Raw genomic sequence first — 19,386 nt, forward strand, 5'->3', positions numbered from 1 at the left:
GAGCCAGCAGGGACAGCAGACAGGGAGGTTTGGGGGTGTGTCAGCAGATGACACAAGCAAAAACGACGCACCACAGCCTTGGTCACGATGAAGAGACTCATTTATTTTTTCTGACTCCAATCTTTTATAGTTCTCAAAAGGTGCCAGTGGATTGGAGGGTGAACGTGCCACCTCTCCAACGACACTGGACAAACTACCTGTACATCAAATTTCTCCGCCTCTGTGAAAGAGTGCAAAACAATAGGTTGTTTACAGAAAGTTGTGTGAGAAAGTTCTCTACAAGAATGTAAACTCAGAAGGCTTTAGAAAACTCTTGATAACCAGGGCGACAGGGGTGCCACCCCACCAGCCTGGTCCCTGGCAAGGCAGAGCGGTGCTGGTGGCCCAGGCAGGGACCAGGAGCCGTCCCCAGGGAGAGGATAAAGCAGTGCATGCCGAAAGCTGAGAGCACCACTCCTGTCTGGGGCAGGACAGAGGCTGGGGCTGGCTCCCAGGCAGGGCTGCTCGGGCTCGGGAGGGCGCGAGCCGAGCGCGACCCGCGCTTACCCGGCACGGCGCGCGGCGCGGGCACAAAAAAAAAAGTGCTGAGTTACAGTGACCTCCCAAGGAGAAAACAAGACTGGCAGCGCTGCCTGCGAAGCCAGCCTTCCCACGAGGGGAACATCATGTCTGATCCTGCTTTAATTATTGTCGCTCCTGAAAATAAGCCTCATTTCATCAGCCCGGCCCGTCTCAACACCGCAAACTTTCTCCGGGTTGGAAATCATCTCCTTTTTTCCCCCCTTTTTCCCTGCTCTATACACAGTATTACTCAGAAGCAAGCCAAATCCCTTCCAATTATATCATGACGTTTCCCCAGCGCTGCACTAAAGCGAGGCCCTTCACTTCTAAATGGCATGGTTTATAACAAATTGTCTGTTATACCAGACAGAAACTGATTTCCTCAAACCCAGCATATTAAAGTGAGTACATTCATTCTGGTTGTAACACACAAAATGTGATTATAACAGACACTTTGGGGGCTTTTTAAGGCTAGCGGAGAAGAGGAGGATAAGCTGGAGGGGAAGAAAGAATTGACAAGTAGAGAAATGACAGAGAAAGAGAAACAGCCACGCTGATTTCATTTCTTACAAAACAAAAATCTTTGTGTGTTGTAGAAATGTGCTTTAGTTAACACCGCCAGATAGCCAGAGCAAAAGCTGCCGGTGCTGCCTGAAACGAAAATTGCTCTATTGTGCTTAGAAAACCATTTCCCACAGCGAGGAGAACGCTTTCCAGGTAGTACAAAGCAGATCTGAAACCAACGGGGCCTTATCCTGTAACTGTTGCTCCCTCAAATAATCCCCGCAGCCACGAGGAGCCCCAGCTAAATCAGTGTGAGTGAGGATTATGTGGGAGTGTATCAAGGTTGGGGGATTAGACCAGGATTATCACTAAAACCAGTAATTCCCCATCTTACTGATGGTGGCCATCAGCTCAGGAGGCTGTGGATAGCCACGGCGCCCCCGGCGCTGGCCACGGCTCTGGGAGCTGTTGGGTGTGTGGGTCCTGTTGGATCAGAGCCTGCTCCACCTTGACCTTCTTCTCCAGCGGGCCCTACCAGAGCAGCTCCAGAGCAGGGCCACGCCTGACCCACGCTCTGCCACAGAGCAGTGTCAGGGCTGCCACTTCCCTCCCAACACTGCCACCAGGAGCCACGGAGCCCAGAGAGCCAGCCAAGAACTGTGGGGACACAGCACACCCCTCTCCCTGCCCTGGCTGGCTCCAGACCCTGGCACGGGGCTCAGAGACGTTGGCACCAAGTCAAAACCACCTGTGGCTTTCATTTTAGCCCGTGGGAAAAGCTGCCAACTCTGTGTGAGGAATTACAAGCCACAAGGGTTTGAGTGGTGTGGTAGTTGAGTTAACACAGCGTGAAAAAGTAGAATTTTAGGGTTTTAAGATAAGGGGCTCAAGGGGACAAGATGGAGGGATTTGGGCATGTCCTGACCTCCTTCTTCTCCTTGCCCTCCATGTCTTGCTGTGGAGGGCACTGTGGAGAAACCAACTTTTCTATTGGTTTAAGGCAGAGACACACTGTCCAACATAAATGACAGATATTGCACATTACTGTAAACATAGCACACGTATAAAGTGGTAGCACCAACCCAAGGGGGTGGGAGTCTGTCACAGACTGCCCTGCTGGACAGAGCACAGCTCCCTGAGGAAGCATGTTCTAGATAAGAGAAAATAAACAACCTTGAGCAGCCAACCCTGCGCATTCCAACTCCTCCTTTGGCCGCGCGGGCTGGGAGAACAAGACTTTTTACAATCTCGGGGTCATCTCGACCTCCAGACCCCCGAGAAAGAACCTCCCTGCCAATTCCACGCTGGGACAGGCAGCCTCCCAAAGAGGGCTCTCCATTCCCACGTCACACCTCGTGGCCTCTGGCATGCCAGGTCCTGCCACCACGGTGGCCCCAGGGGAGCCCTGGGGACAGAGCGAGCTGCTGTCCCCCCTGGGTGTTTCCCATCCTGGAGCAGCAAACAAACATCATCCCCCAAAGCGGTGCAAATCTGGGATGTAAAACTGCCCCTGGAACACAGACACAGCCATCACACACACCCTGTTTACTTTTTAAACCAACAAGTCAAAATGCAGGCACGTAAGTGCTACCCAAGGGTGGCTGCTCTACATGCAAGTCATGTCCCCTGGATCCTAAAAGGCTTGGCATTCAGACCAATTTCCACACCACCCCAATGCCACACGCATTTTTATCAAGGAAGCTGCCTAATGGCTCCTATTAATTTTGATTTTTAATCTCCTGGTACAACCCCCAGCAATATACATGCAAAACCTGACAACAAGCCCTTTTGGTTTCAAAGCTGGCTTCTCCTCCAGCTCAAGGAAGATAAAAAAGAGCTCTCAGCAGCAGCAAAGCCTCTGAGCAGCAATGCCCTTGCAGCTCCAACATGTCCCGCTCTCCCTGCTGCAAAAACAAGTCCAAACACTAACGGGGGCCAAGGCTCCTGCTGTCAGCCATGACCACCAGAGCTGCTTCTTGCATCGCTGCCTGCAGCCACAAGGATGCTGAGAGGCTGTGGGCAGGCAGCCCCGAGTGGCACCCCGGCACCCACGGGACCCCTGATTCCCAGCAGGGCCAGAGCAGCCCGGGATATCCCCCACTGCCTCCCGATGCTCTCCTGGCAGCCACACCCTGGCACAAGCAGAGCCCACAGCCAAGCCCAGCCCCACCCAAAGGGAAAAGCTTTATAAGGGTGGTCTCAAACTCCTTCTGCATCCTCAGAGCGGGGTTGCAGCCCCTCGACACCACTCTTTAATCCTTTCCGGATCATCGGGGAAAGATGAGAAGCACCAACAAACCCAATTATTCCCAGCCCCGAGACCTGCCACTGCACTAGAAGAAACATTTCCTGAAGCTCCACAAACAAGCCATCCTTGGGGACTTTTATTTCAAGGCTCCTGACTGTTAAAATAAATGAGGCTCACGTTAAAGACCAGCTACATCACAAACCCACCGCTGCTGGGGCAGCACGTGTCTGCAGAGGCAATAGCTTACCCTCTGCCACAACCACCATATGCCAAGTGACACTGCCAGAGACACATTTACCTCGTATTTTATCTGTTATCAAGCTATGCTTTGCCTTCCCATCAGGAAAAGTCACTCCTAGGTGGAGCAGCAATGAAATCTCCCCGATGCTGACACCTCACAAAGCCTCCCAGGGGAAACAACGGCAGCTTCATCACTGGAAGCGATTCAAACCAGCCCAGACAAAGTACCACTGGAAGTGCTGCAGGGAAGGCTTTGGCTCTGTAAACTCTGGGCAGGGACTGTGTTTATGAAATCCTCACCACCCGGAGGTGTGCCAATAGCACCCTGCACAGCCATGGCATCACAGCACAGTGACACGCCACAGGGGGCTCAGGGCACCATGCTCCCCCACAGAAACAGCTGCTGTGGAGTTTCTGTGTCACCCCGAGCACCAGGACAGGGCTGTCTAGCACCAGTGAACCACCTCACTCTCAGGGTCACGGGGATTTTTAGAAGCCATTAGAACCCACACCACCAGCAAGACAGCTTTGCCTGCAACAGCTGGAAGCATGACACTGGGGTTCTGCCAAAAAACATCCGCACTCCCGCCCTAAACTAAACTTCCAAACAGCTTCCAGTTGGGATTTCTCCACCCTGATCCTGCCCCTTTGTCCAGAAGCACCTCCAGAGAGGGAGCAGACCCTGCCAGGACGCGTTTGTCTCGCACGAGAGCCGCCGGCGCCGTGGCAGGACTGGCGAGCTGCCTGCTGCCCTCGGCCAGCTCCCGGGGCTCTGTTCCACTGGCACCCTGGCCACCAGAAAGAGACAAACCTCTTTCTCCAGGCAAGCTACCAGCTCTTCACAGCACATCTCACCTGCACAAGTGACGGGAAAATGGGGCGAGCTGGAGCCACAGGGAGAAACAAACATCCCGTGTCCCTCACAAGAGGGTGAACGAGGCAGGGAAATCTCTGGAGGGCACATTCCATGAGACCCCGGCCCAGCTGTTGCATCACAGAGAGGCACAGGCAGCACTGCCTCGTGCATGCAGCTGCCTGTTAACTTTATCAGCTGAGTTATGATGCTCCTTCCATCCTCCCTGGCACCTGAGACCTCCCACTGCCAGCATGCACTTCTGGATAATGCCAGCATGTGATGGATTTTGTGACTGGTGGCAGTGAATCACAGGCTGACAGGATGCTCCACTGCTCCAGTGCCCACAGCGAGGCACCAGCCAGAGATGCACTCCAGAATTCTCTCCAAAAAACACTGCTCCAGGAAGACAGGAATTCCTCAAAGACCACTGCCCACAGCATGCCAACAGCAGTGGTCACTCGTATGGGCCAACACAACCGCTCAGAGTTGGTTCTGCCTCAGTGGAAGTCAAACACCAGGGTTCAGTGAGCATTCTGCCAATACAACCACAGCAGGACCAGGCCCCTGGCACCAGCCCTCTCCAGCAGCCCTGCAGAGGGCCAGGCTTGACTCTGTGCAGCACCAGGATGAATCTGAAGCAGCTCCACTGCCTTCAGCAGCAGCATTTTGCATTTACACCGGCACACGGAACACAAAACAGAGTGAGCCATAAATATTTCAGCTGCTTTTTCAGCTTTGTTATTCTGTTCAAAGCAGGAAACATGACAAACCTTTGATTGTTTTGCTTAAAACCAAACAATAATTCAAAGAGAGACAAACAAGCAATGTTAAATGATGCCTGTGATGTACAGGAAAGCCAAAGAATTAGAAGAAACTGATGAGGATGGCGTGGATCGGAGCAGCCCCTTTCCCTGCCTTTGGCAGGTACCACACATCCCTCCCATGCCAGCCAGGGTCCTGCACAGTGCAGGGACAGCACTGGGCCAGGTGTGCAGGTGTGACAATGGTCATGTCTGCACCCCCAGCAGGGCCAGCTGGGGAGGAGCTGGCACCAACACCGCTTCCAACTACCTTTGAAAAAAACTCCTGTGAAGGCAAGTGTCTCCTCCCCCGAGCATCGCCACACTCAGAATCCTCCTGCCAAGCAGCCACCTCCAGCCTCCCGGCCACCTGGAGCCAGCCTGGCCGGGCCACCCCCACCTGGGCACTTCTGAGGCTCTCTGCAGCGTCTGGGGACGAGACATCCACCCATGGCCACACGTCAGGACTGCCCCAGAAGCCACAGGTGAGTGCTGGCTGCTCCCCCCTGCCCATCCTCCATCGCTGCCTCGCCCTGGGGTGTCCAGCACAGAGAAACCACCACAGCCTGCTCTGCCCAGCACACAGAAACCACCACAGCCCTCTCTGCCCAGCACACAGAAACCACCACAGCCTGCTCTGCCCAGCACACAGAAACCACCACAGCCCTCTCTGCCCAGCACACAGAAACCACCACAGCCTGCTCTGCCCAGCACACAGAAACCACCACAGCCTGCTCTGCCCAGCACACAGAAGCCAGCAGTGCCCAGCAGTGCCCATGTGCTCAGCACACAGAAACCACCAAAGCCCTCTCTGCCCAGCACACAGAAACCACCACAGCCTGCTCTGCCCAGCACACAGAAACCACCACAGCCTGCTCTGCCCAGCACACAGAAACCACCACAGCCTGCTCTGCCCAGCACACAGAAACCACCACAGCCCTCTCTGCCCAGCACACAGAAACCACCACAGCCCGCTCTGCCCAGCACACAGAAGCCAGCAGTGCTCGTGTGCCCAGCACACAGAAACCACCACAGCCCTCTCTGCCCAGCACACAGAAACCACCACAGCCCTCTCTGCCCAGCACACAGAAGCCAGCAGTGCCCGTGTGCTCAGGACCTACAACTGCAGGTAAAGATACCTTTGTTTAAGTGCACCTGCGGGTCTGCTTTGGTTTCTGCCCGCTTTGGCAGCGCTGGCACCGCAGAGCCGCGGGCAGCAGCTCAGCACCAAGGCGCTGCTGGCGCCCCGGGCACGAGCCCTGCCCGCAGCACTCACCTCCGGCAGCGGCATGCCGTTGATGATGAGGTCGGGCTGCTGGGGGCTCTGCCCCGTGAAGGTGTGGTGGTAGATGTGGTTGGAGCCGGCGTTCCTGCTGTTCTGGCTCTCCACGTTGAGGAAGGTGCTCTCGGAGCGGCGGCAGCCCAGCGGCAGGGTCTGCTGGTGGTAGTCGAAGTAGTTGAGGGAGGAGGTGAGGGAGGAGCAGCTCACAACGTTCATTTTATCCGTCTCCTCCACGTCCCGCGGCACCAGGCGGATATCGTTCTTGCTGATCTTCTTCTTCTTGCTTGACTTCTTCTGATGCCCGTAGGAGTACTCCGCGATTCTGGGGGACAGAGGGAAAATGAGAAGCTGAGAGCATCCTAAACCCTGCCCCGCTCTGTTCCCACACAGGAACCCAGAGGGCTTGGCCCCCACCTCCATGTAGGCTTCTTAGTCACGCACGCTACGTCATGGTTTGGGTCTGGTGGCACAACACGGTCCTTAGCTTATTTTCATATGTATAACGTTTTCAGGTCAAACATGTGAAAAAAAAAAAGGGAAGGAAGGATGCTTCTGTTTTGATCTAGTGTATGTAATTGCTGATATTTAGTTACTAGAAGTAAAGTTCAGCCTGCGGAAGAGAAAAATGGAGATGTTAAAACCCGTGAACTGAAAAGGGTACCTGCATTCATCTCCATGCATAATAAGGATTTTAAAAGTGATTTAATTTGGTCCCCATAATGAAAATTCAAAGTGAATAGCAGATTTTTTTCCCCAGTTCATTTTCCATAGCAGTAAATAAAGCAGACCCAGAAGCAGTCCTAGCTGGCAAGCTCAATTCTCTCACACTCCAAAGGCTGTTTGTTTATTAATGCTTTATCTAAATTGCTGGTGTTTTGACTGTCTCCTGATCATACCTGATCTTTTCTCCAGCTGAATTCCATTCCTGCCTCACACTGACACGCACATCCCCTTCTGCTGGGAAATGCTTTCACCTTCTCAAAATCTGAGAACAACAACCGTGTGTTTTGCAAAGAAAAATGATCCTTTTTGACCTTTTTATTTTACTGCAAGCTTGTTTTTCTCTGCCTTTCCTTCCCTCTTTGCTTCCCACCTGCCAAAAGAATCAACTGACGAAGTGTCTTGTTTGCCTTCTGCAAAACACCAGAGGAAAAAAAGTTACTGCAAAACACCACCCAAGCAAATAATGACAAATTATTTGCACCTTGCATTAGGGTCTGCTCGGCTCAGAGTGACTGTGGCTCATCTTCCCACAGGGAGCACCACAACAGTCCCTGCCATGAATTTGTACATGCACAGCACTGGGCAACTCGGTTATTTCCTAGGGAAGCACATCAAATGCTATGCACAGTCAGAAATGCACATTTGAAAGTCAGGATTTTGCTCCTCTTCTTGTTATGATAACAGCATTAAAAAAAAAAATAAAAATAAATCCAATAGCTGCAACAGAAACAACGGGATGAATAAATAATACAGTTTATCCGGAAAGGCAAATTTTGGACAAATATTCTTGTTCCAGAAAGCTAATTGCCTGAGCATGAAAATGCCACTAAGTCGAACAGCCCTCATGTGTGCCTCATAAATTAACACGTCATTTGAAGAGTCTCCAGCAGCTCTGGTGAAGAATCTCTAACACAAGGCACTGCAAAGCCCAAAGGCGTGGGGAGAGGATGCCCCATGGTCGCTGCCGCTGCTGAGCCTGCCTGGAGCTTCCCCACCTCTGCAGCTGACTCCTGCTCAGACACACACAGACAACAGCCCGAGCACCCCCCTGAGTGTGCAAATAAATCACAGGAAGGCAGGGATTGCTGTTGTGCCAACAGTCTATACGCTGCTGGCTCGTCTAACAATGCTTGATGAAGCTTTAATTGTTTTGTTTACCTAAATGTTTAAGTTTGGCAATGCGAGAGCCCAATTATTTCCTGCAGGCATTCATTTTTCTGTCCTTTCTCTATTGACCAATTATTTAATTAAACCGCACTTCATTAATCCCTAAGCCGTCACAGTAAACCCAAAGCTTATACGTATGTGGGTAGCTCTTAGGGGCACCACCACAACATGATTTTTATCCATTCAGGTCCTATCCCCTTTTAATGGGCCGAGCTGGCAAGAAATCTGGTCTGTGAGCTTTCACTTGAAGCTAGGCATCCCATAATACAGCACAGACCGACCTTTATTTGCAGATGATTTTTCCCCCATCGAGCAAAAAGGCTTATATACGCACTTTACGCTGTGAAAACGGGGTACAATGCCCCGACTCTCCGGCATTATTTCTGCGTAAATAAAACTTTAAAGACCGCACATCCCCCCGCGCCGCTGGATTGCCAGGGGCGAGCGTGCGTTTCCAAGGTAGAGCGAAATTAATTTCCATCCCTCCTCTCTGAAACGACTCGGTGCCGAAGGAATGGAGAAGTCATGGCTATTTCACTAGTAACAGGATTAAACCATTTATGAGGCATTGCAGCTGCTCTTTTATGGCATCTGATTGATATTCATGTGTGGTTAGCATTTGTCTCCTAACTTGTGTAACACAGAGAATAGTAAAAGAGAGACAATAATCGCCAGGCTGTTACATATTCAGGGGACTGGATTTCCCCCTATCAGCCTTTCAGCGGCTCCGGGCGCGGGGCTGGCCCTCCCCTCCGGCATTCCGGACCGCGGAGCGCTCACCCAGCCCGGGCAAAGCGACAGAGCGATGCAAAAATCAAAAATCCCACCCCCCCCCCCCAACACCGGCCCCATCCCCGCCGGCCGTGCCCGCTCCGGAGCCGGCCGGGGGGGGCTCTCCGCCGCTGGCCCCGCGGTGGCCGTGGCGAGCAGCCGCAGCGGGCGCACAATAGCTCCTTTGAGCGGCCGGCGAGGCTGAGGGATGCCACCGCTGCGGGGATGCTGCGGCGGCCGGGCGGCTTTCCCCCCCTCGCCAGCCCGGGGAGCTGCGCTGGGCACGGGGGGCTGCCCTCGGGAACCAGCCATGCCCCTGGCAAAGCCGTTCTCCCCGCACGGAAAATCGGGGGTGCTGCAACAGATTGTCAAGCCGCGCGATTAAGTCGATTCGTTACTCTGCTCTCCTCGCAGGGAGCAATTCCTTAAAGCTTTGCAGGAAATTTTCTTACAGGGACAGGGACCTCAGTTTTGTTCCCGAGGCAAATCCAGCCCTCCTCACCACCCCAAGTATCCAGCAGCAAAAGCAAAAGTAACCGCGATGGCAGAAACCAAAGCAGACCCGCAGGTGCACATAAACAAAGGTATCTTTACCTGCAGTTGTAGGTCCTGATTTCCTTGTTATCCCTTTTGCACTTGACTGCCACAAAGATCATGGTGACAAAAAGAATGGCTGCAATAGACCCCAGGGCAATAATGAAAATCAAGGAGAGGTTAACAGATCCTATGGACTCCTGGGCATCCAGGGCTGGAGACAGGTATATCAAAATCAAGGCAGAAGCCGAGAGAGATGTTTTCCCATGGTCATGAGCCACCACGATGAGCTCATAGGCTGTTTTGGCGTTCTCCCCAAAGGCTCTGGTGGTCCTTATCTCTCCATTGACCTGGTCGATCTCAAAAAATCCTCTGTCTCCTTCCACCATTTCGTAGGAAAGTCTGCCATTTTCACCCTCATCATAGTCATCTGCCTTGACCACTGTCACCAAGTAGCCGACCCCCGCGTTCCTGGGGATGTACACCTCGGCCGTCCCATTGACCAGCGGCGGGGCCGTGATCACGGGCGTGTTGTCGTTCACGTCCAGGACGATCACCCTGACGGTGGCATTGCTCTGCAGAGAGGGATTACCCCCATCTTTTGCCAAGACCTTGAACTCAAAGGCCTTGGTCTGTTCGTGATTGAAGGACCTCAAAGCATAGATATCTCCAGAGTTGGGGTTGATGGAGACATAGGTGAAAACAGGCATGTCCCTGACTTGGGAGGGCACGATCTGGTAGGACACGCTGCCATTGAGGCCCAGGTCAGGGTCCCTGGCTGACACCGAGAGGAGGTAGGCCCCCGGGGTGTTGTTCTCCTGCACGATGACCTGGTAATAGGGCTTGGAGAAGTGGGGATGGTTGTCATTCTCATCGGTGATCTTGACGGTGAAGGATTTGGTGGCCTGCAGGGAAGGGATGCCATTATCCCTAGCCTGGATGGTGAGGTTGTACTGGTCCCTCTGCTCCCGGTCCAGCCGCCCGTCCACCAGGATGGTGGAGAAGCTCTCGTACTCCTGGAGTCGAAAAGGCACGTTGCCCAGGAGCTTGCACTGCACGCGCCCGTTGGCCCCGGAGTCGCGATCCGAGACGCGCACCAGGGCGATGACGTACCCCGGCGGGGCGCTCTCGCTCACCTCCACCAGCTCGCTGTTGACAGACAGCAGGTTGATGAGGGGCGGGTTGTCGTTGGCATCCTGCACGCTAACGGTCACTTTGCAATGGGCAGGGATGGAGTTAGGCCCCAAGTCCTTGGCCTGCACGTCCAGCTCGTAGACGTGACCCTCCTCGTAGTCGATGGCGCCGCTCACCGTGATCAGGCCACTCTGGGGGTCGATTTGGAAGAGCTCCCGGGCCCGCTCAGAGACGTAGCTGTGGAAGGAGTAGAGGACCTGGCCGTTGGTGCCCTCGTCGGGGTCAGAGGCATTGAGGCGGATGACTGGCGTCCCCGGTGGGGCATTTTCAGGCACGCTGACGGTGTAGGCTGGCTCCTCGAAGAGCGGGTTGTTGTCGTTGGAGTCGATGACGCGGATGCTGAGCTCCACTGTGCCAAAGTTGGGCGGGTCGCCACCATCCAGCGCCGTGATCACGTAGCTGTAGTGGGACTGGGTCTCACGGTCCAGGCTCTTCTCCACCACCAGCTCAGCAAAACGCGACCCGTCGCCCCGTGTCTTGGTCTCCAGCCCAAAGAGGTCATTGGGGGTGATCTCGTAGCTCTGCACACCAAAGCTGCCCGAGTCCGGGTCATAGGCACTCTCCAGTGGCACCCGGGTGCCAGGGCTGGCCGTCTCCGAGATCTCCAGCTCGATTTGGTCCGTGGGGAAGCTGGGCGCATTGTCGTTTAGGTCCTTGATCTCCAGCTTGATCACGCAGATCTCCATGGAGCTGGACATCACCTCCAGCGAGATGACACACTTGGGGCTCTGCCGGCACAGCAGGTCCCTGTCGATCTTCTGCTTGGTCACCAGCAGCCCGGACCCGGGGCTGATGTCCACCAAGTGGGGGGCCGAGTTGGAGACCACCCGGAAGGCGGCGGGCTGCCGGGGGTCCAGCACGAAACCGGCGTCCCGGGCGTCCTTGGCGACGTTGGCGATCACCGTGCCGGCCCGCTGCTCCTCCTCCACCGAGTACTTGAGGTTGACGAGGGCCCCGGCGCCGGCCCACAGCAAGGCGGCCCCGAGCAGCGCCGGGAGAGCCCCCATGGCCCCGCCGCCCGCTCCGCCCGCCGCGCCGCGCCCCGACGGCCGCCGGCCGCGCGCCTCAGGGGCCCGCCGCGCTCATGCGGGCAGCGCCCGCCGGGCTGCCCCGGCGGCGGGCGGGCGGCTGCGGGCACCGGAGCCGCGCTTCCCCCGCGCGCACGCCAACGCCGTCCGCTCAGGCGCTCCGTGCCGGCGGCGCCGCGGAAGGGCCGGGCATGGCGAGCGGGCGCGGGAGCAGAAGCGGGGTGCTGAGCCGAGCGGTACCGAGGCGAGGAGCCGAGCCGAGCCGAGCCGTGCGGTGCAGCGCCGAGCCCGCTCCCGCCGGCGCTCGCTGCGGCGGCCGCACGCCACTGCCCGCAGTCCGGAGCGCCGGCGGGCGGCGCGGGGGCGGGCGGCGCGGGGGCGGGCGGCGCCGAGCTGCGGCCAATGGGCGCTCGGGGGCGGGGCCGGCGCGCCGCGCCGCCGCCAATGGGATCGCGCGGCCGGCCGGGGGCGGGGCCGGGGCGGGGCCGGCGGCGCGGACGGGAGCGGAGCGGGCGCGGATCGGGCGCGGAGCGGAGCGGGACGGGACCGCTGCCCAAGCCGGGAGCCCGCTGTCCCTGCTGTCCCTGCTGTCCCTGCTGTCCCTGCTGTCCCTGCTGTCCCTGCTGTCCATGCTCCCCCGCCCCGCTGCCCAGGAGCTGCGGGCGCACTGGTGTTTTGGCTCCGCGGCCGCGGTCACCGGCGGTTACTTCTTTAGCGAGTGAGCGCTGGGCGGTGGCGGATCTCGGCGGGCAGCGCGGGGACCACCGGGTCCCGCGGAGCGCCCCAAGTCGGTTCAATAGAGACGGAACCCTCTGGGGCAGGAGGACCCCGCCCGCCGGGCAGTGCTCCCGGGAGCCGGCGCGGGGCCCGGGTCCGCCCAACGCCCCCGGGAGGCTCCAGCCCCGCAGCGCTCGCTGCACCGTGCTGATCCCTGGAGAAACCACCGCGGTACCGTGTCCTCCTAACGATGAAATAAAGCGTTCCCGTGTGCCCGTGCCTTACCTCCCGTCTCCGCGAGTGCCGTCCGCAGGGTCCCGGCGGCTCCGTACAGGGCCGGGGGAAGGTGACAGCGGGAGGACCCCCGGCGGGTCGCGGCTCGGACACCTCCCAGCGCGCCGTTCCCCTCCGCGGGGTTACAGAGGGGCCGGTGCCGGTGTCGGCAAACCGCCCCGCAGCCCGCCGGTCGGCAGCGGTCAGGCGGCGCGGGGCGGGGGGGGGGGCGGGCAGCAGGGGTCCGGTGCACCTGCCGCGGCACAGGTCCCATTGGGTGGTTGGCATCGGGAACCGACGCCTGGGCGGTGCCGCGCCCCGCGGGCTCGGCTCGGCCCGGCCCGGTCCCGCCCCGCCCGGCCCGGCCCGTCCCGGTCCTGCCCCGCCCGGCCCAGCCCGGTTCTGCCCCGCCCGGTCCTGCCCCGCCCGGCCCGTCCCGGTCCTGCCCCGCCCCGCCCGGCCCAGCCCGGTCCTGCCCAGCCCGGCCCAGCCCGGTCCCGCCCCGCCCGGTCCGTCCCGGTCCTGCCCCGCCCCGCCCGGCCCGGTCCCGCCCCGCCCGGCCCAGCCCGGTCCTGCCCCGCCCGGCCCGGTCCGGCCCTGCCCCGCCCGGCCCGGCCCGGTCCAGCCCTGCCCCACCCGGCCCAGCCCGGTCCTGCCCCGCCCCGCCCGGCCCGGTCCTGCCCCGCCCGTCCCAGCCCGGTCCTGCCCAGCCCGGCCCGTCCCGGTCCTGCCCAGCCCGGCCCGGCCCGGTCCTGCCCCGCCCGGCCCGGCCGCGCCGTCGGGCCCCGCCGCGCCTTCCCAGGCACAAGGGCGCCATCTCGCGGCCGCGCGCGGGACGGCACCGGCCCGGCCCGGGAACGGCGATACCGAGACACCGGGACAACGGGACACAGAGACACCGAGACACCGGGACAACGGGACAACGGGATACCGGGACAACGGGACACAGAGACACCGAGACACCGGGACAACGGGACAACGGGATACCGGGACAACGGGACACAGAGACACCGAGACACCGGGACAACGGGACACAGAGACACCGGGACACAGAGACACCGGGACACCGGGACACAGAGACACCGGGACACCGGGACAACGGGACACAGAGACACCGGGACACAGAGACACCGGGACAACGGGACACAGAGACACCGGGACACCGAGACACAGAGACACCGGGACACCGGGACAACGGGACACCAAGACACCGGGAGACAGAGACACCGGGACACCGGGATATCGGCACAATGGGACACCGGGATACCGAGACAACGGGACACCGAGACACCTGGGCGGGGCTCGTCGGGCGGCACGGGCCCCTCCCGGCTGGGAGGGCCTGTAGAGGGTGACCGGGATACCGCCTGCCGCCAGGGACAGCATCCATCCACGATCACCGTCCCTGGGACAGCATCCGTTCAGAGACACCGTCCCCGTGATCCCATCCCGCGTGACACCGCCCGTCCGGGGACACCACCTCTCCGGCGGCACCTGTCCCGGACAGCACCCGCCCTTTGACTCCATCCCCCGGGACAGGGACATCCCTCCGGGGACACCACGCCGTGAGATGCCCCCGCCCAGGGCGGGACACAGTGCCCAGGGACAGCCGAGGGGAGCGCCCTCCTTCCCGCAGGACCCCTCCAATTCCGCTGCCGTGTCCTGGAGCAGCGGGACAAAAGCCGGCAGAGGAAAGAGCCTTTGCCAGGTGCTCCTTCTCCTCTCCGGAAAGCAGCGCCGTAGGTCACTGTGACCCACGGGGAGCGGCAGTGGGACGTGGAGGGGTGGCACTTGGGGACGGCACGAGGGGGAAAAGCCCTGTCGAAGTCTTCCATGAAAAAATTAATTCTGATGGCTTGAACTGTGCCATGTGGATTGAAAACCTGGCTGAGGGATCATAAACAAAGGGTAATTAGAAGCAGGGGGAGGTGTTTATGGGGTACTGCAGGGATCTAGGTTAGGGCTGCTCTCATTTAATACCCTCATTAATGACCTGGAAAGAGGGAGTAAACTACACATTAATGAATTTGGCAGATGATGCTATACTGGGAGGTGCTGTGAGCTCCAGCAAGCATAGAAAATTAACACAAAAAGGGCCTAGTGAGATTAGAAATATGGGCAGGAAGCAGCGAGAGGAGCTGCGCCGTGGACAGATGTGAGCGAGCGCGGCTGGGACGCAAAGGCGAGTCGGAGCGACAGCAGGACAGGCAGCGATGGCTGAGCCGAGCCAAGCCAAGCCAAGCCAAGCCAAGATCCAGAGCGACGCCCCAGAGAAAGGCCTGGGGCCAGGGGTCAGCAAGGGGGACGCAGGAGGCTGCTGTGCAGCAGGGACGGGCCAGCCCCGGCGGTTTTGGGTCCCGCGCATCCGAGGGCGGCGGGAGGCGCTGCGAGGCTCAGGTGTGGCCGCAGCGGCTCCCTCGGCACAGACGCGTTGGCGGCAGTTCAGAGGGGAAGCCACACAAATGATCAAAGGCACGGAGAGACTGATTTCTGAAAGAAGATTAAAAGGCTTAAATATATATATTGCTTGGTTAAGAGCTGTCCATGGGGAGACAAACTAAGAGCCTTACAGATCTGGTTGGAGTAAATAGAGAGGGAGGGAAGGAATTATTTAATAGAGTACAAGGGGCATCACCAGAAGGGATGACAGGAAATGAAGAAATGGAGCATTTAGGCTGAATGTCACAGGGGAAAAAAATCCCCTGTGCTAACAGCGAAAATTATGAGACTGCGACGTGGTTCCCTGGAGGGAGAAAGTTCTGTGGCCTGAGATATTTAAAACCAGACAGGATCAGTCTGAATATAAAGGCACCTGGGATCAGCTACTGGCAGGGGCTGAGCAAAGGGGCAAGAGCTGGGCAGGGATGCACCTCATTTCCCAGCTCCTTTTCCACTGAAATATTTCCTTATGGATCACACCTATAAAAGACCTGCTTTTCTTTATTTGTTGCATATAAGTATTTCCGCTGCTATGAAGGAAATCACGGACAATGGGTGCTGTGCCAGTCACCTCATAGCCAGGCAGGGCTGAAAAGGTCCTGAAATCAGAGAAATTTCACCTCTGGGTGGGTACGAAGGGGGATTAGAAGTGGGTCAATAACTGATAGGAGGTTGCTGAGCGTAGAACCTGGAGCAAGCACAAGGTCTCCAGGTCTGGCTTGTGTAGAACATCTCATCTCTCAATGCTTTTCTGCAGGATGCTCTCCAGGTGACCAAGGAGAAGCCAGGCCCCAGCTGGCCAGCCACCCAGCCCCTGTAGCCTTGGTTAGCACCCCACGTGCTCACCTCCAGCTCCCGCTCAGTCTGTCAGAGGCTGTGACGGGATCCCTTTGGAACAAAACGGGATCCCTTTGGAACAAAACAAGCATCGATTGCAGCCCCACCTCTTCCCCATCTCCTGCCTCACTGGAGGTCTGTGCGTGCTGTCAACAAAATGGATTAATAGTCCTATTATCAGCTCAGATGGATGGCCAGGGGAAGGAGAAAACATCGCGTCCCAGGGAACTCGAGTAGGCACATTAATAAAGATGCCACACGAAATCTGAAAGCTTCGCTCCACTCCTTGCAACACAATTAGCTTAGCCAAAGCCAGCACTCCTGTTGCAGTGCACCTGATGATGCCCTCAGCATCACTGCCTGCTGGCCTGGCTGGGAGGGAGGGGGCTGCTGACACGGTGCTCCCCTTGTTGCCCTTGGCCAAATCCCCTGCAGGAGCTGGCCCTGCAAGCCCATTTTGTAGCACCTCTGCTGCTGGGGAGCTGCATCATCCCCCTTGGAGCCCGGGGGCCACAGGAGGAGGCTGAGGAGCAGGATGGCACCAGGACCTGTCACTCGGCCACCTCATTGCTGGGGCTGGGCAGCACGGAACAGAGATCCTGATCTGCCCACGCTGTGGAATAAGGAAAGCTCTGAATTGTAAGCGAGAGGTACAGCTTGCAGCCCTTTGTTTGAACACTAACGTGATGACTCCTCTCCAGCCCTCATCCCTGCCAAAAAGTAAATCTCAGCATCTGAAACATGTATATTTAAAACTAAGATATCAAGGGTTTTATTAAACATTCCTTGTGCAGGGATGAGGGAAAAGGAGGAGCAGGGATTGGCCCTTGCTCACAGATATCTGCTCCCTGAGCAGCTCCTGCCTCTCCTGGGCTGTGGGGCTGCAGAGCAGGGTGGCCTGGGGCATTCAATGCCTGCTCTGCACCCTCCTAGCCCAGGCTCCCTCAGGTCCCTGCACCAGCTGGGGGACCCAAGCCCCCACTCATCCTCTGCTGGAGCCAGGGGGGAGCAAAGCCACGCCCCAGCACCCTGCAGAACTGGGGAGAACATGCACAACACAGTTGGAAATTTTGAAATTTGTTTTAAGCATCAAAGAAGAACTTTAACTTTTTAATTTTTCAGAACCTTTCTTTTAGTTTCTCAGTTCTGAAGTGTTGTTTTTCCCCTTTCCAGCACCTTTTCTTTTAGCTACTAGGTGAAGTAAAATAAATGATGTAGGTTTATTTTTTCCTTTTTTTTTTTTTTTTTTTTTTTTTTTTGCTTATCCAGTTCTGCACAACTTGAAAGCTTTTCAAAGTATCTGGTGTCAGGAGTTACAGTTTAGGTTTGTGGTTTTTCTTCTCCTTGAAATATTTCTAATATCACAGTGAAGTAGAAAACAAAAAAAAACCTGTAGCATAGAAAAAGGAAATGAAGAAAAAGGAAAATTCAGAGCAAAATCCCCAGACCATTCAGCCAAGAAACATCTACTGTGTGATGAGAAAGGAAGCCCTAAACAGAGAAAAATACAAGTTTTTATATTTAGGGGGGTGTTTGGAAAATGAGACAAAATATTCAGCTTCGATTTAAAGGCTTTTTTCTTTTCATCTCCTGGGAATTCAGTGCCCATTCTCAAGAGGGTTTGGAGTAAGGAGATCCTGGCCAGCTCTGCCCATCACCCCTCTGAGTGCCAAAGCTTATTGAGCATCTGCAGGACTTGCAGACATCTGTCTGGGTAACTCTGTTAGCAGTTTGCACATAATGCAGATAAGAGACTGCTGCTGTAAAATATTGAGTCTTTAGACTATAAAAAACTGTCTTTCTAAGCTGAAATCTAACTTTATTTGTACTCCTGCAATTCCACCCAAGTCAGCAGGGTTTTCTGGCTGTTAGCAAGGGCAGAGCCTGGCACACTCCTTGCACTGAAGAGGTTAAAGTGCCAAAGAGAGGACAACATCACTCTGAGGAATTCGATAAACTCCTATCACTCAATAGTTTAATTCACTTTTACTGATGCAGCATCTTTTATCGAAGATTACATAATGCTGAATAATCATGAAGCACATAATGCAGAGCCAGACAGGCAGTCATAATCAGATTTAAAGCCTATATTATAAAAGTGACAGGTGCAGGGCTAATTCTCTGCTCCAAACTGGTGTCAGTCCAGAGGAAGCCCGCTGGACCCACTCCCAATTTACACAGCCTGCCTGGCAGCACAGCGCGGGGAAAGGGGAGCAGTGATCAGATGGTGCTTTCTGAAGGTACCTGAGGAGCCAGGCAGGCACATCCTGTGTGAACAAAAGCAGCACAGGGCACAGCGAGGAGCTGGGAGGCAGCTGCCTCTCAGAACCTGCACGGGGCAAGAGCAAGGCAAGGGCAGCCAGCATCACACAACGGTGTGCGTTGGAAGGCACCTGAAGGATCTTCTAGTTCCAAACCTGCCCACGGCCAGGGACACCTTCCACCCTGCCAGGCTGCTCCAAGCCTTGTCCAATGAACACTCACAGAGACGGGGTATCCATGGCTTCTCTGGGCAACCCGTGCCAGGGCCTCCCCACTCTCACAGGGAAGAATTTCTTTCTAGTATCTAGCATAAATCTGTGCTCTCTCAGTGTAAAGCCATTTTCCCCTTGCTCTGTCATTCCATGCCCTTGTTCAAATCCCCCTCCAGCTCTCCTATAGCCCCTTCAGGTACTGCAGGGGGCTCTAAGGTCTCCCTGGACCTGAGACACGAAGCAAAAAATGCTGCATGATTCAGGGGGCTGCAACAAGCAATACAGCCTTTTCCCCCACCTCACTGCGCTCTGTCCCACTGGCTGCTGCAGAATCACACACAAAAAAACCCCACAGCTTGCTTGATTCAATCCCATATCTCACAAGAAAAGATGACCCGAAGGTCTGAAGGGGGCTGCTGATCACCCCCGGAGCGGCTCCCCACGGTGCAGTAGCTCACCCGCACCTGGCAGCCTGTGGGGAGACACACATTCCAGCCATGCTGGCTAAATGTTTCCCCTGCACTCAATTCCAGGGTATAAAACCATCAAACAGGATAACCTTGTGATCAAACGGCCAACAGAGAAAAGTGCTTAATATCCCCCACTCCAGGTAATGAGCCGTATTTCCAGCTCGGGCCCCAAACACACATCACCGCGCGCTAACTGCCCTGCAACCGCCTGCACAGCAAGTTAAGCAAAGATTAAAAGCGAGGAGGAGAGAGGAGGGAGGGCAGGAGATGA

The 19,386-nt window shown here is 56.6% G+C and overlaps 1 protein-coding gene across 2 annotated transcripts in view; it reads right to left on the reverse strand.

The window, feature by feature from the left end:
• PCDH19 (protocadherin 19) overlaps positions 1 to 11,887 on the reverse strand; it is a 56,596-nt gene extending 44,709 nt beyond the window's left edge. For both annotated transcript variants that reach the window (XM_053989914.1, XM_053989913.1), the window contains exons 1-2: positions 9,747 to 11,887; positions 6,486 to 6,813 (exon numbers count right to left, since the gene is read on the reverse strand). In XM_053989914.1, coding sequence (XP_053845889.1) covers positions 6,486 to 6,813; positions 9,747 to 11,887 — 2,469 coding nt within the window. The remainder of the gene's footprint in view (positions 1 to 6,485; positions 6,814 to 9,746) is intronic.
• Positions 11,888 to 19,386: the final 7,499 nt, after the last annotated feature.

The sequence above is a fragment of the Vidua macroura genome, chromosome 14 (assembly GCF_024509145.1).
Source record: "Vidua macroura isolate BioBank_ID:100142 chromosome 14, ASM2450914v1, whole genome shotgun sequence".
Classification (NCBI taxonomy): domain Eukaryota; kingdom Metazoa; phylum Chordata; class Aves; order Passeriformes; family Viduidae; genus Vidua; species Vidua macroura.